At 34.3% G+C, this 24,760-nt stretch overlaps 1 protein-coding gene across 1 annotated transcript in view; it reads left to right on the forward strand.

Annotated features, from left to right (window-relative positions):
• LOC135215252 (uncharacterized) overlaps positions 1-12,350 on the forward strand; it is a 45,087-nt gene extending 32,737 nt beyond the window's left edge. Inside the window, exons 4-9 of the mRNA XM_064249784.1 lie at positions 2,459-2,647; positions 3,728-3,811; positions 4,672-4,788; positions 5,139-5,290; positions 7,679-7,843; positions 11,802-12,350. Of these exons, the coding sequence (XP_064105854.1) occupies positions 2,459-2,647; positions 3,728-3,811; positions 4,672-4,788; positions 5,139-5,290; positions 7,679-7,843; positions 11,802-11,951 (857 nt within the window). The 3' untranslated portion in view covers positions 11,952-12,350. The remainder of the gene's footprint in view (positions 1-2,458; positions 2,648-3,727; positions 3,812-4,671; positions 4,789-5,138; positions 5,291-7,678; positions 7,844-11,801) is intronic.
• The last annotated feature ends 12,410 nt before the right edge of the window (positions 12,351-24,760 follow it).

Below are 24,760 nucleotides of genomic sequence, written 5' to 3' on the forward strand. Positions count from 1 at the left end.
ACGAGGGTGAACGTTACTCACTACTTTCTTTGAGTCAAAAGGCCACTAATGGGGGAATTAAATGACTGGGAAATTTACACTAAAAAAAACTATTTCGTGGCTTAAATTCACTAGGGGGATGTTACTAGTATCACACGGAAGTAATTACAGAATTGAGCCCAAATGGGGGGGTGAGAGGGGGGAACTACACAAGTCGCCTTGGAAAAGGAAATGAAATACAGACAAAGGTAAAAACAATTCCCTGGCTGAAATGGAACTTCCCCTTACATTACCTGGATAATGAGCATGGGAATGCAGGCCAAAGAGGGGGGGGGGGGGAAGGGCAGCGGCATCTGGTCAGGAGCAAAGGATTTGACTTCTCCCAGGTCTGGTGTTCTTCTGAGAGTGGGCGGCTGGGTTCCAGGCCTTTTGAAGTGTTGGCTTTGCAAGGGGTAATTCCAAGCACCAATGGGAGAAGAAATAGCTTTTTCAAGAGAAAAGAGAGAATGGGTTCTTCCCAAGTGGAAGGGGCAACTTGTATATAAGACATAGATGCATTAAACTTGGGTAAAAGACTTTATATTTCCTTGGCAGTTAACTAGCTTCAAATCTTGAACAATATATATATATATTAGTATATTATATATATATATAATATATATATCATAATCATATATTATATATATAATCTTCTTAAGGATAGTCCAGAAATGTACTGAACTTAGTTCTTTGAAAAATTCTCAATGAATCTGTCTGAACAGTAACCTGAAATGTTTTCTATTCTTTACATTCACATTTTTTGGTCTTCAGGTTGAAACACAAGTTTCAACATAGTTTAAAATATAACAATAGATGTTTGGATAAGCATTGCGTAGGACATGATATCTTTCTTTGAGATATTATTTTTTTGTCATATTCGACTCCTAAGCTGAGCTGCATATAGCACATGTCCCCGAGAATAATCCCATTTCTAATTGTCTTCTGAAAATAATACTATATTTTCTGTTCTGAATACAAATACATACCTGACAGTCCTCAGATTTTAGGAATGCCTATCCATTCTTTCTTGTGATACAAAGGAAAAGAATCGTCACTGAAACATGAAATATTCACCTTGCAATTTAAAATGAGACAAAAAGTTTCCAGTTTCCGTATCATTATTTTCAATATGCAGCATCTTCAACGTTGCATTTATTGTTCTTCAGATAGGTATTATGCTACTCTATACAACCTTCACCGGTTTGATTAAGTCATCTAAATCAAATAGGACAATTCAGGACGTGGAATGATTTATCACTAACATACACACGAGTATAGACACTTTACATTGAGATTTTACAATAAGTGGCTTGTGGTTATAACGCGAAAAATGAATTTGAATCTGAAATATCGCTTTTCCATGTTTTGTAATTTCCAAAATATCGTCTCTGTTAAAAAGAAAAAGAGAAAAACTTTCTCTGAAGAAAATTTCTTATAAATCAAATCACTTAGTTTCAAGCAGTGGTATTGGCACTTTAATTCAAAGAAGAACTGTGATTTGTTGTCCTTTTGTTTGGTTCTCTTTACAAATGCACACTCTTGAGGGATAGCCGAGACTCAAAAGTTCTTGATACTGGGCGTTCTTGTATCGTCTGTATAAATACGTGACATTTTTGGTGCCACCCACTTGAGAAAATCTCCCAGGTCACAGACCAGAGCACCTCAGAGTTGCTTCATGAAATGGAAGCCTGCTGGTCAGGTCACCTTTCTCCTCAGATAGAGGTAAGTGGTTCAAATGACCATTTTCGATGCATTAGTACTTCCAGAAGAGCAGTTCGTAAATTTGTAGAACCTGGAGAGATAAAGGATATGTATGGAATTTCTCTCATCTACTTATATTGTCATATCGCCATGGTTTTTTGTCATAAGATTTTCGTTCTGTGAGGTTAGACGCAAAAGAAGTTTTACCTATTCTCTTCTGTTTCTACTCTTACTACCGGAACCTTCATTTCCCGTAAGTCTTCAACAGTATCCTTCTTTCAAGCTCGTAAACTACTTGTGTAGTTCTTCTGACTTCGAGTAAAGAATTTTCAGTGTTCCTCACCCTTCCTCGTCATCTTCATCGCTTGAGCAGACCCTCCCTGTCTTTTTAGTCACACCTCTCCAAATTTTCCTCTTTCTCTATTTTTTTTATTTATCCTCCAGTCCCCAGGCTTAAAAATATAAATCGAGAACCGACGAAAGACATCGTATAGAAAATTATCTAAATATAGCGTCACTAGACTATTTTAGTTTCTTCGTGAACTTCCTCTTATCTAAAGCATGCTAAACTTAAAACAAAAAGAATATAAAAGGGATCTATCTGCTATCAGGTAAGACTACGCATCGCAGAGAACTTTTTCATTATTTCTTCCCAACGCTGAAAAGAAAAACATTTAAGTTAATTTTAAAGGTTATGGCATTTTCACGCAATCTGACCATTAATATTTTTATCTGCCAGTCGTGACAACACAGTGTGGAGGCGACATACGAGTCAACAACACTTGGGTACAGAATCCCGAGTACCCAGGCTATTTCAACGAAGCCAGGACGTGCACGTGGAACGTTTATTTCGACGATACTGCTGGAAGGATATGCCAGATTCGCTACGATTTTGCCGATAGTACCCTCGTAGGACCCTCCACCACTGGTGAGAATTACTGACGTCTACCATTCTCTCTCTCTCTCTCTCTCTCTCTCTCTCTAATATATATATATATATATATATATATATATATATATATATATATATATATATGTATATAATATATATATATATATTATATATATATATATACCGTATATAGTATCTATATATGACTGGTAAAAATGGTTCTGTTACAACAGAATTCCATCTAATAAAAGGAGCCCATAAAAACACCAAAATATAGAGAGAAAAAATACTATATTTCAGAGACTCCTGTCTCTCTCTTCAGGTATACCTGAAGAGAGAGACAGGAGTCTCTGAAATATAGTATTTTTCTCTCTATATTTTGGTGTTTTTATGGGCTCCTTTTATTAGATATATATATATAGATATATATATATATATATATATATATATATATATAATATATATATATATATATATATTTAAACAATATGTGCACTTCTTACTTTTCTTTGCCGATATGGAAACGCAGTGAGTTACATACAGGGTTTTATTTGTTTCTTTTAATTTTAAAGATTTCTTTGCTGCTTTTCGTAAAGATTTCTGTAAAATTGAATTTAATCAATGCATTCAGAAGAAAATTGCATTTCAGTCCATATAGTTAATCCAAAGACATTTTTATTGCAATTATAGTGAGAAAGCAATCTTGCTATAATTTGGTTTCTGGTATGTCATTTCATTCTCACTTTTACTCGCCATTATTTCTGTGAATTGTTTCCTGCTCTCCAGTCATTACCTCAGAAATACCTTCTGAAAATTTTTTTAGTTTTGTATTTCCTTCATGATAAATAATATTAATACTAAAAAATATAAAGCTGCTACTCTGGTCTCTTAGTGTTACCAACAGTAGTAGCTGTAAAAGCTGTCTACCACCCTGGTCTCATCTGGTCTTAGCTGTTGAATTGACTGAGATAATGACATTTCCCTTCATCTGCACTACGTCATATACAAAATTTTTTCCCGCAAAAAAAAAAAAACTATTGCATATTTACGTATATGTTAAAACTTGCGTCCATGGCTGAAGTAGAAGATACCCTTCAACTTCTGTGACTCTTTCAGGTTACTGTAACAACGACCAATTGATCTTCCATGACGACACGAAGTCCGAGTGGTTCTGCGGAGTGGCACCAGACAACTATCATTGTAAGTGGCTGTTCTTCATGGGGTCTAAATATCATTTTGTTTCATCTTCATCTACGAACAAGATTAACACGAAGAAAACGATGTGCGTCTATCTCCATTTGTCTTTTTTGAATAATTCAGAACTGAACTATCACATTCATTCTTTCTTTGATATAAAGGCTAACGCGTTAAGGGATTTGATGCCCTTTTATGACAAATAAAAGAAGCGATGGAGATACATACGTATACAGATAGTCACGTCCCTAAAAGTCTAATACAGTATACAAATTATATTTGCACAAGCATGGTCTCCCTATATATCTCTCTCTCTCAAATTAATAACAATGATAATCTTATTCGAACAAATTTCATTTCCTCTTTTGGATACTGTAATATAAATAGCAAGAATAATTGAGTGTGAGTTAGATATAAAGAAAAAGATCTCTTGCCCAGTCCAAAGAGACATCTGGTTTTCTTCTGTTCCTGTCTTTGCAAAAACGTAAAGCTCAAAAAGGAAAGGACTCCCTTTGCAACATTTTGTAATGTTTTCCCCCGTTATTTTTCAGAGTAAATACAAGGCAATTTCTGGAGATTCCGTCAAATACTTCATTAGATTGAGACATCACCATAGTTTAAGTAATCGAAAAACATAAAACAAAACAGTCTGGTTAGCTTTTCGTTCGAGGTCTTAGAAAGGAAGAAACTTACCAGCACAACCAAAGCTCTGAATATGTATCAGCTTTCATTCATATCTCAAGATGGAACATGTAACAGCATACTTTTTATTAGTTGATGAATAAAGTTATTTAAGTTCCTGCTATAATCATTAACCCACAAACAATCATTTGTGAATTGACTGGCTAACACCTGTTTTTCCACAGGGTATGTTGAGACTGCTGGCACGACTAGTCCACACAGCTTCACTATCAAGACAGACAGTACCAATAAAGATCGAAATTACGCGATACGCGTTTCGTACGTGCATTGTTCCCTTGGTGGTAAGTTCTCCAGGGGAAAGTGCTTTCAGTTTCATTTATTTTTTATATTCTTTTACCAGAATGTGATTCCTGGATTCTGCAAATTATAATTGATAAATCATAAGGTCACTTTTTGATTGGATTTTCTTGCGGTTGACCGTGGTAGTAAGAGAGCATTTAGATTTAATCATGATCTCTGACATCACATTAGCTGTTGATCTAAAAGTTTCAGATGGAAAAATACTTTCATAAATACGTCGTACGTTATTTTGTCTGAAGATGAAATATTCAGTTACATTTCCAAACATATATCCCAGAGCACTGACCAGACAATCTTTTCTTTTTTTTTTATCTTCATCTTTTTTCTCCAGTTCCAACAAAATGTGGTCAATACTACACTGGATTATCCGGGACGATCAATTCTTACAACTACAACGTAAACAGTTATTATCTAGCTGGACTCTTCTACTCTATCTGCTTCCGAAGAGAGGTTAACTACTGTACTTACACTCTTGAAAAGACGGTAAGTCATTTAGTGGGCGCTGATTCCATAAGGCCCTTTTATAAAGTTAGTGCTTCACTTTACCTAATGATTGGAGAGATTTGCTTCAAATTTTTACCATTTATTCTTTATCTCATACAGAAAAAATACAAGTTAGGGAATTAAGAAATTCGACCTCTAGGTATATTTTTTTCAATTAAAAAATTTACATGTATATTAACTATATAGGGATATAGTTAATATACATGCTTGGAGATTGAAGCATTTGTTTTTGAAAAAAGTAAGCTTGGAGAAAATGACAAAAGAAAAAAATTATTGCTTATTTTCTAATAACTATGAAACTATGCCGGTTAAAGAGCTGGTTTTTGCAATGGAACTATTTTGTCATATAAGAAATATGCCCAGAAATTTACAATATAATCAAGTCAATAGAAATGTGTTTTGTCTTAATTGATAAGTTGCTTAAAAGAATAATATTTTTTAATAACTATGAAACTATTACAGTTAGAAAGCTAATTTTTGCACTAAAACTATTTCTTCATGTAAGAAACATCCCCTGAAACTTACAATATAATCAACTGAATAGAAATGTACATATATACGCATACATACACACACACACACACACACACACACACACACACATATATATATATATATATATATATATATTATATATATATATATATATATATCATAGATATAGATATACATATATATGTATATATATATATATATATATATATATATATGTATATATATACATACATATATATATATATATATATATATATATATATATATATATACATATATATATAAAAAGGGTCCAGGAATCCACCAAACATTGTGAAGAATATTTTATTAGGAACGTTTCATACTACTTCAGAGTACATCTTCAGCCTGTAATTATAAATTGTGACAATTTAATTAACAGTAAAATAACACATTAAGACTAAAACATCAAGATAATAAGTTAATTAAAAACCTTAGAGAACATTTAAAACAAGCAATAGACTAAAACTTTAAGAAATATGGTAATTAAAATTTATAGAAACATTTAAAACAATAAAAAGAGGACAAGTACCCTAAGCGAAAGTAGAGAAGGGAATGATTTGAAAACACAGTTCGGCCCAGATCTCAGTTATGCTAAATACAACGTGGCAGCAGCCACGTTTGCATTTAGAGAAGGAACCAATCGTTTGATGTATAATGACTCAAGTGTCGTTAAGTAATTGTTGGGAGTGCTGTCAATGATTGAGAAATGTGTTTTATCAATATTAATTTTACATATTTTGGCGTGGTTACGGATATTGGATAATTCTGGATTTGTTATTCGTTGTCCTGTTCTGTAGCTAACACCTAAGTGACTAGAATATCTCACTTTTAGTAACCGTTTGGTCGATCCGACCAGGACAACCCGGACAATTAAATTTATAAATGACGTCGGATCTCATGAACGGTGGTAGTTTTTCTTTGTGTGTAAAAAATGTACCAATTTTTAATGGGTTGACAGGAATCAAGTTTAATTTTAAACAACCTATTTCACTTTCAATGATTTTCCTTATTCGCTCGCCTAATTTGTTTTTATATGTAAAAGGAATGGTACAGTACATAACTAGCTTCTTAACATCATAGGAAGGAACTTGCTCAGAAAAATTATTATCTTGATGTTTTAGTCTTAATGTGTTATTTTACTGTTAATTAAATTGTCACAATTTATAATTACAGGCTGAAGATGTACTCTGAAGTAGTATGAAACGTTCCTAATAAAATATTCTTCACAATGTTAGGTGGATTCCTGGACCCTTTTTAATGCTCTCATCTGATTGAATACACACACACACACACACACACATATATATATATATATATATATATATATATATATATATATATATATATATATATATATATATATCAGTGAACAGCAGGATCCATAAAAAAAAATCTTAAAAATCCATGGTTTATTACAAGGAGAATTGTTTTGCACATAAACTCATCAGTCTGTAAAATAAAAACATACTTATTAAAAATATTATAAATAACAGTAACATTAAAAAAAAATTTTAAATCAAAACTTAAGTGTTAACTGTATCATGGCCTGAGTAGTGTTCTTCCTCAGTCTTTACGTTAAAAGGAAAAGCGGGAAGGCAATTCCTATGAAGAGTGAACAACGCTCAGACAATTACTTTGAAGAACACTGTTCAGGTATTCGAAAGCCTTTGTTTTTTATTTTACAAATACTAATAAATTTATTTATATAATTGTGGATTTTTATTATACATAAGTTTAATCACGACATCGTGTATTTCTTAACAACAACAATGGTAGTATTGTTATTTTCATTTCTAGAAGAATCTCATTTTTCCACCTACCTTCATTATTTGAAATGCTCCACATTCACAGAGCGACAACCAGTACATCGACAGTAAAGACGTTTTGCGACTAATGATGGGAAATGGAGTGACAACGCCACCAAACCCAGTAGTCCAAGGATCCCCAACCTTGTGCCCACAGCCGAGTGCGCAACAAGCCCAGATGTATTATTCGTCTAGCGTTTGTCTGTACCCGGTAAATATAAAATTATTTTTCTCTTTGCTTCATATTTCTCGACTTTTATTGTTTATTCAAACAGACATGAATCAATCTAACAAAAAGAACACAGATTAATGGTCTTATAAAAGTGACAGTGCTCTTACGTAGATTTCTACAAGTGATGTTCAATTTGTAGAGTTGTTCAATTCAATTATAGGGAGTTAACAAATTAGCTGATTTTATATACAATACTTTGATTTATTGATGGGGCTTAACTGCAGCATCCACCTCCGATAAGGCACGACCACTTTCCCCAACATCTCTGGCAACTCTGACTAGTTCTTGCTACCAATTCCATTGTGTGAAAGTAGCACTAATGATAACGATTATTTTAAAATTCCCTTCATAGACAAACGAAGCCTTAAAATGCATATGTTTATAGTACCTCTAATAAAAGGAGCCCATAAAAACACCAAAATATAGAGAGAAAAATACTATATTTCAGAGACTGATGTCTCCCTCTTCAGGTAGCTGAATGAGAACAGTTACAGAAAAGGTGGTATTTATACCAAGAGGTCCATCCACAGGTAAGACAATTTAGGTCACTCCCACTGATAATCTTCATTTAATCTTCTTAAGCATGGGTTGAATGAAAACCTTGTCGATGATATCTGAACCCCATGCTCCCTTTGAGATGTTCATTACCTACCTCTGTTTATTCAAGGCTGATTCCATCATTTGACTCTTGTACCGGCAGTTGCTGCAATAAATCATACATGACAAATTCCAGTTTATGCCTCTGTTTAATCGAGGCCGATTCCATCATTTGACTCTTGTACCGGCAGTTGCTGCTATAAACCATACATGACAAATTCCAGTTTATTCTATGGTTATGTTCATTTATATGGTTGAAAATAGCTGAGATCGTTGTCCATACCAAACTGACCGTTTGTGTTGTATTAATCTCTGGGGGAGTGATTTTCCTATAAATCCGATGTAAGATTGGTCACGGTCCAGGCATGGGATTTAGTAAACGCCTGTGTCCTTGGGGATGTCTTTTGTTGGACGTTAATCAGGGATTTGACTAATTGTATCTAATAATGTATTTTCATTCGGGGAATCATTCTATAAGCAAAAATTCGGGTGTAGTATGGGTAGTCCTTTAAGTCCTGTTTTAGTCAATCTGTACATGGAATACTTTGAAACTACAGTAATAAATGCAATAAAACCCAAAAAAATGCTGTGGATGAGATATGTAGAAGGTATTCTAACATTTTGGGATAATAGATGGGGCAATTTTAATGAATTCCTTTCAAAATTAAACGCATTAGTGCCCAGCATCAAATTTAAAGTTGAATGGGAAACAGACAACAACATTCCTTTTCTTGATGTTTTAATAATCAGAGACACAACAGGATACAAATTTACCATATACAGAAAACCAACATTCTCAATTTCATACATTCACTACTTCAGCTATCATGACATTCCTATCAAGATAGGCGTAGCCAGCAACCTATTCTTAAGAGCCTTACTAATTTGTTCCCCAGATTTCCTGGAAAAAGAATTTGAACTAATTCGTAAGCAGCTTTCGTTATTAAGGTATCCTTACCATATAATTGAGAAAGCAATTCACAAAGCAAACGTAATTTCTACTGACAAGACAAGACCAGAGACACACCCAACAATAAAATAAAAATTCCACACCAGGAAAAGACTAAGATGGTGACCCAGACCCTTGGAAAATCTAACCCTTTTGCATTTACTTACCCAAACATCTTAGCCAAATCCCTGATTAACGTCCAACAAAAGACATCCCCCAAGGACACAGGCGTTTATGAAATCTCATGCCTGGACTGCGACCAATCTTACATCGGATTCACAGGAAAATTACTTCCCCAGAGATTAATACAACATAAACGGTCAGTTAGGTACAGACAACAGAACTCAGCTATTTTCAACCATATAAATGAACATAACCATAGAATAAACTGGAATTTGTCATGTATGGTTTATAGCAGCAACTGCCGGTACAAGAGTCAAATGATGGAATCGGCCTCGATTAAACAGAGGCATAAACTGGAATTTGTCATGTATGATTTATTGCAGCAACTGCCGGTACAAGAGTCAAATGATGGAATCAGCCTTGAATAAACAGAGGTAGGTAATGAACATCTCAAAGGGAGCATGGGGTTCAGATATCATCGACAAGGTTTTCATTCAACCCATGCTTAAGAAGATTAAATGAAGATTATCAGTGGGAGTGACCTAAATTGTCTTACCTGTGGATGGACCTCTTGGTATAAATACCACCTTTTCTGTAACTTTTCTCATTCATGTACCTGAAGAGGGAGACAGCAGTCTCTGAAATATAGTATTTTTCTCTCTATATTTTGGTGTTTTTATGGGCTCCTGTTATTAGATGGAATTCTGTTGTAGCAAAACATTTTTACCAGTCATGTTTATAGTATATTTTCTGCTCAAAATTACTTTTTCTTTCATTTCCCAAAATATTTGCACAAACTCGTGTTACACATTATAATTGTTGAAGCTGTTAAAGAAGAACCCTTGATTACAGCAGTAGGTTTTTATTGTGAAAATATCTGAAACGGGCATAAACGAGAAAGTCACCTTTTATATTTCCTATCCTTTCAGCTACTTATAATATGTTTATGGCAGTGGGTTTAGGCATACATATAAAACTAATTTTAATCTATTTTTCTTTAAAAGAAATGAATAGCTACAGAAAGATTAACCAAAAAAAGCTTTTATGAAAGTAAGCCTTTCTTAATGTATTTGTAAGCATTGACTCCCACAGCTTTCCAACATGTCCGGATGAGACAGGATGATATGCAAGGTATTATATATACAAAAAAATACTAAATTGTATTCGTTTGATTTCTTATGATTGCTTTTTGATGTGAGATAGCTAGGTCTGAGTAAATTATGTTAAGCAATAACGAAAAGATAAGAAAAAAGGAGAAGATGGTCAATAAAAAAGAATAACGGGAATAGTCACATAAAGCAGATTAATATAGATATTGTTGATTTAAATATTAATTCACGTTACGTATCTGAGAGAGTATGCTGCTAAAAATAGATCTACTAGGCTAATCAGGTGTCAATATCAGAAGTTGAATTTATGCCTACTAAATAAAATAAAATTAGAATTCACGGACCCGTGGTTATATATTGTCCTTACTTTGCAAAATGATTATCTTTGATACGTTAAATAAATATACTTAATTCTAATTTAATTTATTTCAAGCATAACATCTTTGAAAGGAAATATTATTCACTGATAAGTAAATAATTTGGCACCTGCGTATGGCAATATTTCCATAACAAACAATGAATTAAGAAACTACGCCAATTGTTTGTGGACAGATTATACTTGCTTAAAAGAAAAACAAATCGTGCCACTTGAAGGTAGCTTTGCTTTTGGCTTACCAGTCTTCAAGGAAAAGATAAATGCTTAATCACCCAGACCTATTCAGTTCAAGTTCCAGTTTATCAGAGCACAACAAACAAAAGGAGAACCTTCAACTGGATGCTCCCCTAGAGGAAAGATTAAAGGTCCACAAGTCTAGCATAATCATGTTGTTCATGAAGCCAAGACTGCTCTTAAAAAGGAAACGTAAACACAGGTTGTAGCTATAGATCTAAACCGTGGGAAAGGTTAGGAGAAGTGCCACTATACTAACAAATTTAGACGCAAAGTGGCGCACTAAGTGAAGAAGTATTATGGTGTTCCACACCGCGAAGATGGCGCCGTTTCAGTGGTATCTCCCGACTACTACTACGTGACTAGATTACTAGAACAGAATCATACTTTGCAAGCTTAATTAGTCATAGGAAGTACAATTTCATACTAGACAGTTTGTGACTGATAGCCCTCAGTTGCACCATTTCTATTTAGATGCCATGTATGTCAATATGTTTGTGTTTTTCATGAATGTAATTCCATTAATCTTTTCTGTTCCCATTCTATTAGGCTTCGATGACTTCAATACAGAAGACAGGGCCGTTCTTCGTTACTGTCAACACAAATCTCGATACAACAGTGAACTTCAACCCTTTGCCTTTCGTCAAACCAAATATTTACTCTGGTTTCGAATTCAACTGGAAGCATAATGCCTGTTAAGAAATGTACTTTTCAGAGCATTATAACGAATTATAATGCTTTGGTGTAAAGTTGAGGTTTTAGAAATTTTTAATAGGTTTCTCAAGTCTTCAACTGTAGTTGATAATTTTTCTTGCTTGATACCACAGGCATTTGCAAAGTTGTGCAGTTGGTGAAAACTTTTATCCCAACAGGTATTTGTTGCGCAATCTTGGCATGCAGTTTTATTGGAAAAGACGAATATCAAAATGGAAAGGACGGTTTTATGCTAGCGTAATAATTTTTACATTATTCATCTTCCAGTTTACTTAATGAATAGTAATCTATGTAATATTCTTGTCAAAGCACACAATGACCAGAGCATTATAACGGTATTCCGTTTTCTCCTTGCTTTATTTATGCGAACATTTTCGTCTTCAACACACGTTTATATATTCATATATATATATATATATATATATATATATATATATATATATATATATATATATATATATATAATACATACATATATATCCGCAGTAGAAAGGTGAGTGATACTGGGGACTTGGAACAAGTGCTTTCGTAGTTTATTTCTACATTCTCAAGTGTGAACTTGTGAATGTAGAAATAAACTGCGAAAAAAGTACTTGTTCCAAGTCCCAAGCACCACTCCCTTTTCTACTGTGGATTTAAGGATATTCTCAAGCACGCGTTCCTTCGTGCTACGTTGGATACATACAAACACACACACCCATATATATATATATATATATATATATATATATATTAATATATATACATATATATATAATATATATATCTATATATGGGTGTGTGTGTGGTTGTGCTTTATAATTCTGAACTCATTGAGAAAAAATTATTAAATTTTACAAGAATGCACTAATCTCTTGGTGACATTCACACGATAATGTATTTTTGACAGAGCTAACAGAGACATCTTACCCTCTTGATTTCTTTACTTTTGGATGGGTCTGTTTTGGTAAACATTTAATCCAAACGAGAAATGCAGCACATCATATGAAAGAACTTTAACCTTTTTCCAGTAGGATTTGGACCCACGCATGTTAAAAGGATACAGGGAGACAACGGATACTAAAATTGTAAGGAAATCGAGAAGTTAAGAGGTCATTGGTGGCTTGATATAATTTATGCATCTTTCTGTTCTTTTGCTTTCTTTAAATAAATGACATCATCGTTTGCTTCATGAGTGTGTACAGGCCTAACTCAAGATAAAAAAAAAAATGGGATCTGAACAAGCAAAGACCCCCAGAAAAAGTTGAAATTTTCACAACTGTTGCCATTTCTGTAACTATTATTGCTACTGTTGTTTTTGTATTCCGTCATTACTGTTGTTATCATCATCGTTATTGTTATCTTGTTGTTAATGTTATTATTAAACTTATTAAATGACCATAGCGTTTCACAGAATATTTTCTGATTAAATTGGTTTCTTATTTTACAAAATACTATTTTGTGTTAGTACGTATATTTTTACAAACCACAATGTATTTGAAGTTTAAATTATATATACACATGCACACACACACACACACCACACAACCACACACACACACACACACACACACACACATATATATAGTATATATTCTATATATATATATATTATATATACTATATATATATATTATTGTTTTACATATTTGGTGGGCTCTGGCTAAATGGAATTAATATTTATTTAGAGGTCTCCTTATGGGTCACTTATCTGGAACCAAATTATGTAAGCAAATGTAACAAAAGAGAAAAGTTACCTTCTGATTACATTTAAAAAAACGGGGAAGTCGCCGGAAAGCCAGTAGTTCCATTAGATTATTTTATCTCACACAGTTCAAACAAGTAGAATAAATACTGGCTGGTATGCAATCAAGCAAGAAAAGCGTAACAATAATTTTACAACAAAATTTACAGTTAACTGGCTTTCAGAATATAATATAATATTTGCACTATGGTAATGCAAGGTGGAGCTCATGGCTCGTGATTATATCTGGTTACAATGACACTCAGTTCAGAAGCAAGGCTTGCTTGTAGCAAGGTTGAATTAATTATCTTCTAAGGAAACTTCTCATGGGCAAGGTCGGTGGCAGAAACACAAAGGGACAAGATCATACGCCTCTGGCGGTCTCACTATTTACCGAAACGGCCTACGAAACGACCCTTGTAATGAATTATCATATATGGAAGGATAATTTTCTCTGTCACTGAGCAAAGGATCATTTCATTAATAAATTTAATTCATATGGAATACACGCATACTAGTGGTTATCGGGGCAGTTTATGTACTTTGGGAGAGGAAATCTTAAAAAGAAAACGAGATTTAGTGTGAGAAACAGAAACTGGCACTTAATTGTTAATTTCAGACTTATCGGCGATCCAAAAACGCAACATGCACTATTGCAAATGAACCAGCTAATCCAATACACCTTCTGTTAACAACTAAAGGCTGCTTGTAGCCAGGTCGCTTGTGACCTTGTTGCTAGTGTGACAGGACAAAGGACACAGCCCGAGTTCGGGACGTGACAAGCAGCAGGTTAAGCCTGGATGAAAGTTGAGTGGCTGGGAACCCAGACTGCTCTTCATCTTCCAACTGGTTGCTGTTCCTCTATGGGCCTTCAGGATACAGAAGTGGTGAGCATTAACGAGGGTCGCCCTAATTCCTGAAAAGAAAATTAAGACCAGTTGAAAGGAAGAATTTAGTTATTGCGACAAGATTATATAAAGGGACCACTAATATGCCTATCCCCCGCAAGATTAATATAATTCATCTACTTGAATTTGACCCTCCTCTCAAAACTGCAATCACACTATCACTCCACACCCTATACCGGAGGTTATGGGCCCCTTGCCCCCAATGGATTATAATCTGATCCCTATGTTATGAGGCTAGAGAGATGAGAGCAATATATATATAATATATATATATTATATTATATATATATATCTATATATATATATATATATATATATATATATATATTATATATTATATATATATATGTGTGTGTGTGTGTCTGTGTGTTTAATTTTAAATCACGAAGAAATAAAAAAAAAGTGATGATTATACAAACAAAATTAAAGCCATAATGGAAAATTGAAACACTAGAGATGCTAAGTAATTTTGCCTTATTACCAAGACATGTTCACAGCAACTTAGCATCTCCAGTGTTTCAATTTCCCTTCGTGGCTGTAACTTTATTCATATATATATATATATATATATATATATATATATATATATATATATATATATATATATATATATATATGACTGGTAAAAATGTTCTGTTACAACAGAATTCCATCTATTAGAAGGAGCCCATAAAAACAACAAAATATAGAGAAAAAATTACTTTCTCTCTCTATGTTTAGGTGTTTTTATGGGCTCCTTTTATTATATATATATATATATATATATATTTATATTATATATATGATATATATATATATAATATATAATCATGTGTGTGTGTGTGTGTACAGTGGGTCCTCAGCAATCGTGAGGGAATGGACCACAACCACTCACGTTGAGCAAATGTCCGTGTTATCACAACCCTCAAAAATGCTTAGGGTATAGTCTAACTGCCTGCTACAATAGTTAAAACACCAAAGACCCACTACCTATAAAAATTCTTATAGGCTAACTGCCTATTTTAATAGTCTAAGCCACATATGGGTACTCAGCAATGATCTAGCATAGCCTATGCTGATTAAAGATGATACACTTACTCCAATTTAAAACTATCTGCAAAGCGCAGACACACATTGCATGCTTCCTGGTAGTAGAAGTAATAGGCGGCCGCGGGATTTGCCTTTGAAACAGCTCCCTTACGCGTTTTATTCCTCCTTTGTTTGTGTTTGTTTAAGTTTTATGTCTCTAAAATGCCATGAATCTTTAATGAATTCTTTCCTAATTTCAATATCCCCCTTCAGCAGAACTGCAAACAAAAGTATATTTTCATGATATAGCTGCTACACAAAACTATATATATTTCATGAATGAACATATTTATGATAGAAAAAATTATTTACTTTACCTACTGATTAACCCCGCTGATCCCAACTCCTGGACGAGGTGGGGGGGCTCAGGTATCCACTGCAGAGAAAGTATGCCTTTTATGTCTACGCTCTCTGCTGTGGAGCCAACTGAACATTGGGACCTTTAAGTCCTTTACTCCTCCTCTTACAAATTTTCCCTCTTCCTTTCTTCTTCTTTCGTTGACGACCTTGAAGACTGTGAAATATATGAGGTCCCAAGCAGGAAAGACAAAAGTAAAACTATCAAAATAGCCAAGATAAAGTTCAGTGGCCAAATCTTGCCCTTTAAAATTAAAATGCTGGGATTAAATTGGGAACTAAGACCTTATGTTCCTAAACCTATGCAATGCAAGAACTGATGCAAATATGGTCTATAGCCATTAAGTGCAGAAATATTCATAGATGTGCCTTTTGCAGCTCGCAGGACCATAAAACACGCTGGGACTGTGGCCAAACCAAATGCATAAATTGTGGACTAAAACATCATGCCAGATCTAAATTGTGTGCGTTCTGTATCTACAATACAGAATTAAATTACTAAAAGAACGAACTGGAATGACGATAAGAGAAGCAAAGTTAGAACTGAAAGTGAGAGGATTAAATGACCCAGCTAAGAAATTTAGGTATGCAGATACCTCAAAGTCAAGCAATACCTGGACTGAAACAAGTAACAATAGAAATAAAGAAATGCCACCACAAAAAAATGCGAAATGAAAAGAACTCTTCAAAGGAAATTTCAGACATTTATGACATTACCACTGTGGAAAATCGATTTAACTCTTTATCGGAAATTGAAATGGATAATGACATAGAGGAAGACAAAGAAGAATTAAAATCACAAGAATGTGATAAAAGAGATAACACTACTCGGAAGATGCAACTGGATAAGACCCCACCTAATTCCACCAAACAAGTCTGTAAATAGATAAATAACCCACCAATCTCACCAAAAGCTAAAGAAATTCACCCATCACCAATTATATGCGACACAGGAAAAACCAAGGAAAAAAAAACAAATTGATAAACACGAAGACACATGCGGTTGCAGTAAATGCTTAGTGGCAATGTGCCAAAAAAATAAGACTTCAACCAAAGAAAGCCTAACCAATACCATAAGAAATTTCATGAGGAATAGGAATAAGGAAAAAACAAACATCAAATCTCATGGAGAAGGTTGTATGTGAATTGAACACATAGAATATTACAAAGAGAAACACATCAGTGTTGTAGATAATATACTAAAGAAAATCCAAATGGAAAAATTAAATCAAGATACTAAAAAAGTAACAGTTAACGAAAGTAAGATTCAAACTACAATAAAAAATGAATCAAGACCTACAAAAATACAAATTAACTTATAACAAATTTTAAGAAAATATCAGCTTTAATAATCTAGGGTAATTTGTCCACTCATATTACACCATTCAATCGTTATATAATTCAATTGAATATAAATGGATTATTAACGAGAATGCACTTAGGGGAAGTCCAACGACTTTTTAGCGAACACGAACCAATGATTATATGCATACAACATATAGGAAAACGTGTTCCAAAAATAGGTAAATATCTATTAGCCACAACATCACAGGAAAATGGAAAATAATTTAGGAACAGCAATTATTATGTCCATAATGAAATTATATACGACAAAGTAGATATAGATTACACTGAATTGCAAATTTCAGCAATAGCAGTGAAAATAGAAAATAATATGTTTGATATTATTAACTTATACAACCAGACTAATAAAAGGTATGATTTAAACAAATTACAGACAATAATAAAAGAATTTAAGAATCCAATATTAATTGTAGGAGATTTCAATGCGCATGATCCAATATGGGGCTATAACAACATTACTTAATGAACGCTAATAATCTTTGTTGTCTGAATGACAGCGAAGTAAATATATATTATTCCAGAAACCATGGAACTTTTTCCACAGCAGATGTCACCCTTTGTTCAACAAACATAGTTGACAGACTAGACTGGAATATATGTGATGACTCCTACTCAACTGACCATTTTCCCGTAACAATATCTTTATTAAATAATGAACCAAAACCATATTCTCCACATTATAACATGCAAAAAGCAGATTGGGACATTTTTAACTTTCATACCAATAATATACCGCCGTATGATTATTTGAGAAATCCCAATGAGACGAACGATTTCTTTGTGTCCTTCATTAAAAAGGCAGCAGACAAAGCTATTCCTCATTCAAAACCCCATAATAAAAAAACATAAAGTCCCCTGGTGGTCAGATGATCTATCTGAATTAGTACGAGAAAAACACTCTCTAGCAAGAAGGTTAGATACTCTAAACAGAAGATTCAATAAAGTTGATAAATCAAAATAATTCATAGAAGAAAATATATTAAAAATGACCATTTTACTATTAGAAATAGATTTATTAAAACCTTTACATAATAAGATATTAGCCAAATTTATAAAAGAAGTGATAAAAGGTAAAACAATATCTTGGACGTCCTATGTGTCAGAAATAGCAAGCGAAACATCCATTCAAAAAGTATGGGAAAATTCAGAAAAAAAAAAATAAATGGAAAAAACATTAGACCAACCAGACAAGCTATATTAGATAATGGAAATAAATTTTTAGATCCCTTCGAAATACGTAACATACTTGGGGCAAGTTTTGCCAAAATAAGTATAGTGCGTTTACTTTTCCAAGATCGCTCTGGTGGGGCCAGGTAGAAAAGGCAGAGTTGTCATATCTACGGGTATGGCAGTCCCATTAAAAGCTTCCCGCAGGTATAATCCTTCGCTTTAGACCTTCGGAGTCGAGGGAAAGGGTTTGCTTCTTCCTTTTTAACTATTCTTTTTCTTCCCAATTCTATTTAGCTATTCCTTCTTTCTCTTTCTGTAATTCTGGATGCGCTGAATGGCCTGTTGGCTCCGTGTTTGGACTTCAGACAATTTCATGTCAATAGATCTATTATGCCCTTAGAAAAGACAATCACTCATTCCTTCTTTGCATAACATTTTTTTATCAAAATCATCCAAGTCAGTCACAGGACTCACTTTCTCTTTTTTTTTTTTTTTTTTGAAATACTGGAGATTCCACTATTTCCCGTCTCTCTTGCTTCTTTGTTAAGTCTACGAATTGTCATTTCTGACACCTTTGTTGCTTCAAATGTTTTCTGGGTAGCCTTCGAAACATCAGTTATAGGACCATGATGTTTTTATAAAATTAAGTATTTCAGGAAATTATGGACTGTTTCCTTGGTCTCAGGTGGTGGGTGAAGGCGTTTGCGAGTCACTTGGGCTGTCCATTCATACTTATCACAGTGAGTGATCGAGAGCGAGTATCCTAATGATATTGACCGTGACCTTTTAAATCCTCTTAAAAACCATAAGTCCCCTAAACTTAGATCTGTCATCGTCGGGGAAAAAATATGCCATATCTTCATTTTCGTTACTAAAACTGAGGTTTTAATGAAGAATATACGATATAAGATATATTCAAAATATCTGATGGAAACAAAGAACCACATTTCAAGAAATGAAAACTATTTCAATAGACTCCATGATAATAATATGATTACCATAATATGAAAATTGGCAACGTATGATATCTATACAAGCCACACCACAACGATCTTAGAAAAGTAAACGCACTGTAATGACGAAAATCTAGACATTTTAACAGGGAAGAAGCAAACCCTTTCCCTCGACTTCCAAGGTCTAAAGCGAATCCTCCTGAGAAGGATTATATCTGCGGGAAGCATTTAATGGGACTTACATACCCGTAGATATGACAACTCTGCCTTTTCTACCTGGCCCCACCTAAGCGATCTTGGAAAAGTAAACGCACTATAGGATTCTTTGTTAAAATTAAGTTGTGCAACACACTGGCGGCCAACGCCACGGGCTCGATATGTTCATGCTGAAGTTGCATGGGGGTAATGTGAAACACTGAATCTGCGGGAGACAAAGGAAAAATATTAATTTGATTATTAGATACATACGAAAGGTATTATTTCTGTAAAAAAAAAAAAATGGTATACAAAAAGTATTTAGACGTGGTTCGGAAGTCACGTAAAGCCGTTGGTCCTGTCGCTGAAAAACCACTGGTTCCATCCAATGTAAAAACACCATACAAACAAACAAAAAGTATTTCATATTATTACGCTTTTAAGCAAGCAGACCAAATAAAGACAGTGTGATATTTGTGAATAATATCTACCTATTTGCTAGTATGCCAAAGGCATTCTCCGCTGTACGTCTTACCCTGCTCAGTTGGTGATTATACATGCGCTCATGTGCTGTCAAATTTCGTGCAGGGTATGGTTTCAACATATAATTCTTCAGAGCAAAGACAATCTCAAATGAAGAAATGGGGAACTGGGGGTTCATCTTCAGTCTCGTTCGGCAATCTTTCAAGGGCAGGCTGATTAGCTTCATTTCGATCAGGCATTTGGCAGAGCTGTGTCTTGGCAAAGACACCACCATCAGACTCGGACCGTACGGCACCTACATCGACGAACAGGAACTTGTATTCGGCACCAACAACTCCAGGTAGAATTCAGAGTAGAATTTCCTATAGTTGAAGTAAATAGTTCCTCCTTGCAGTGGGTTCTGGATTCTGATGTGTTTCCCATCTACTACTCCAAGGGTGTGTGAGAAATTCCAGCATTCTTCAAACCCACGGGCTACCTCCTTCCGTTACTCTGAGGTCGTGGGTAACTGCATCACCTCATCTCCATTGGCAGTCACTATGGCCCTACAAGTTTCAGGCACAATACTTCAGATTGTCTTGGGAGCTACTCGGAATTGGAAGGACAGGCTCTTGCAGGATTCTTCAGTTGCTAGGAAACGCAGTGTAAATGTAACACGCAGGCTTGGCTCAATGGGTCTTCTCCAGAATGTGAGTCTTTCATGATGTAGGGCCAGACCCGTTCAACATTTCATTGAAAAGCTCCTCTGTAATCCTGGTTAAGTTCTGGTACTGTCCTGGAGTTTCAATTGCCAATTCTTTCATCAAGTATTATAGTAACCTTTCTCCTCTCTTCTTTGTATCCACACCCAGCATCTACTTTTACATCTTTTTGGCTTCTTGCACTTTTGTTCATCCTGCAGGCACTTCATTACTCTTAACTGTAACAAGGCATGGTACCTAATGATCCAATATGGCCAGTGCTAATTCAGGATCATGTGGGTTGTCAACTATCAGCTTCAGAAATTCTTGGTCCTTTATCTGCCCTGTCTGCCCCTGGAACGGGAATGAGTGCTGAATTCTCGCCACCTGCTTTATGTATAGTTAGTTAGTTAGTTAGTTAGTTAGTTAGTTAGTTAGTTATTTTTATTGACAAGATATACAAAATATAAGTACAAACTTGTCCAAAAAAAGATACAATACAAAAAATACAGAGTAGATAGCTATCTCTTCTTTTTTCTGTAAGTACAAGGCCCATAATGACAAAAAAATACAAACATCAAGTACACATTACATCAGCACATAATATCATATACACGAAAAAGTAAAGAAAAAAACATATCCGCCTATAAACCTTGGCTTATTATTGTTAAGTCTCAAACACAACGCTTGCAAAAAAGAGAAAAAACCTACTTGAGAAAAAAAACATAAAACAGAAGACAAAGACGCATATTATTTATAACTAAGAAGAACTTCATAAACGTATGCACACAAATCAGTAATATAATTACTTTCATTTAATAAAGTTACAATCCAACATGTCCATGAAACAGTTGCATATATCATATGTCGTAATTAAGTCGTAATGCCTTCACGGCAGTCGCCATTCGTTAAAAACCGTTAAAAGTGGCGACATACGCGCATGACTACATGTGTCAGCAATCTCATCTCGACATACGAAATGCTGTCATAATTGTACATTACGTAGGTCGTACTAGTGTCGTAATCAGCTGACCTTTTTTGGGGGGAGGGTGGGGGCTAATTTAGGCGGCAGCCTTAATTGGCCCCCATTACACCTGTCGCAATCTTGAATCTCCGATGTGTGATTCCAGCTTTACAGATTAGCTACATAAACATCCATACATGTGGTTTTAAAAGAATCTGTACCAAGGAAACAATTAGTTCCATCAAATGCACCTGTAAAATCTATAAGTAATTTCAATCACAGTCACTGCATTTTTTCTCCATAGCTGATCATATTTTATAGAAGCAAACTAAGATTTATCTTATGCTTTCTTTCTTGCCTGATTCCCTTTAATAATTTAGGCCTGACCAACAAATTCGGAACCAGATGTTAAAATGTATAATTATTGACACAACTTCGCAACACTTCTTCCCTATTTATGGTTTGCCTGACTACTTCTGAATTAGAATGAGGTACATGCTGACAAAGGTGAGAAGGGGGGTGGGGGCTCTCATCTCGTTATTGGTCACGTTCCTCCATTCCCTGAGATGCTGGTGGTTGCCAGTTGGACACACTGAGGGGCGAAATGAGATGCAACCATAAAGCGTCAATCACCGGAGTGGCGATCTCCCTATCGAGTGTGTGACCTCAAGCGGCCAAATTGAAAGGTCTTAATCCAGCGTACTATACTTTATCACTATATTATTTTTACTATTATTATTTTTATCTTTTTACTATAATTATTGTCTTATTATTATTAGTAGTAGGTATTATAATTTTTATTATTGTTGTTATCATTATTATTGCTGGTATTGTTATTATCATTATTACTGGATCCAATTTAACAGGTTGGCCTAAGCACTCCAACTATTATGGTCTAGGCCTAAGCATCTGTTCTTGGATCTAAGCAGTGTCTAGCATAAATGGTTTCTGAAAATTATTTGACTTCCTTAGCATACAGTCAATATGCTCACTAAACACTAAACACTCACTAAATACACATTTATTATACACTCATACTCACTAAACACTCACATCTAACATACACTCATACTCAATAACACTAAACAAGTCACTGAAACTCAACACTCACAATACACTAAACACTCACTGAACACTTATAAAACACCAAACATTCAATAAATACTCACTATACCACAAACACTCGGTAAATAATCACTAAGCACCCACTTAATCCTAAACATTCACTAAACACTAAACAATCACTAAGCATTCTATATAAAATAAACATGTACTGAGCGCTCACTATACACTAAACAGTCACTAAACCCTAACCACTCATTAAAGACTAAATACTTGCTAAACCCTAAATTTTTATTAAACACCTATAACTCATTAAACACAAAACAGTGAATGAACATCCACTCATCACTCATTAAACACCCAATAAACACTTACACACTAAACATTCACTAAACACTAACATTCACAAGACATTCACTAAATGCTTATGAAACATTCACTAAACACAAACATTTACAAAACCAACACTCACTAGACATTCACTAAATACTTACATACTTAACATAAACATTCTCTTAAACCCTAAACACTCACTGAATACACAATAAAAATGAACTAAACACTAACATTCACAAGACATTCACTAAACAATACACATTCACTGAATACTTATGTACTAAACATTCACAAAACATTAACTAAATCCATAAAGTCTCACTAAACATTCACTGGATACTTTCACAATAAACATTCATAAGACATTCACTAAACATTCATTAAATATTCACTGAACACTTACACACTAAACATTCATAAAACTACTAAAACCCTAAAGACTCACTAAATATTTACTGAATACTTACAGAATAAACATTCAATAACATTCACTAGATCCTATAAACACTCAGTAAACATTCACTTAAGAATTATATATGCACTCATAAACATTCACTAAACACTTACTAGTTAAACATTAACGAAAAAAAATGGCCGGAAGGGTTTGCAGCGCCACCTTCATGGAAGACCACAGAACTGCAGCATCTATCTTCAACATGGATGCAACAGTACAAGATTCTTTTGTCATGTTGACATTTTTTTTTTCACTTTTATTTTATTATCACTTTTGTCTTGTAGGCGTCTTTGATTTTGCAGCCTCTGTTTTCTGTTTCCTTCGCGCTGTCTTTCCGGACGGAAATCACGGAATTTTACATCGTTCTCAGTGTATCAAAGTTTAGTCAAACCTTATGTCAAATTACCGACTTCTTAGCCACAGTGATTGCACTTTCCTTTGACCTTACTTTTTTTCTCATACTTATTAAGATTTACCACGACAAAGTATCAATATCTGAGTATTTTTTAATGTGTCAGAACCTTAGGCCTTATGCCCGCTGAAGGCGCTGATGTCATCAGTCAGGGGAAATGACATCAACGAATTAGCTTCCTTCGCTAGTCCCAAGAGATGATCCCATACCTCCTAATAAAAACGGAACACCCAAAGAAATTTATCTGCTTATATTGGACTTATTTTATTCACCTATAAAATTTTGTATCCAATGCCATTAAGATGTAATGAATGTTAAGATGTAATGAATGTTAAGATGTAATGAGTGCTAAGATGCAATGAAGGCTATAATGTAACGAATGCTAAGAAAGATGTACTGAATACTATATAAAAGGTGTCACGAATGTTAAGCTACAATGAATGCCGAGATGTAATGAATACTAAGATGCAGCGAATGCCATGATATAACGAATGCTAAGATATAATGAATGCTAAGAAAGATGCAATGAAAGCGAATTGCTGAGATGTAACGCATGCTAAGATGTAATAAATGCTTAGATGCAGTAAATGTTAAGATGTAATGAATACCCGGGGGATTAGTAGAATGAAGCATTACAACCAATTCGAGTTGTTTGAATCTGTCT

Source organism: Macrobrachium nipponense, chromosome 5 (genome assembly GCF_015104395.2).
Source record: "Macrobrachium nipponense isolate FS-2020 chromosome 5, ASM1510439v2, whole genome shotgun sequence".
Lineage (NCBI taxonomy): Eukaryota > Metazoa > Arthropoda > Malacostraca > Decapoda > Palaemonidae > Macrobrachium > Macrobrachium nipponense.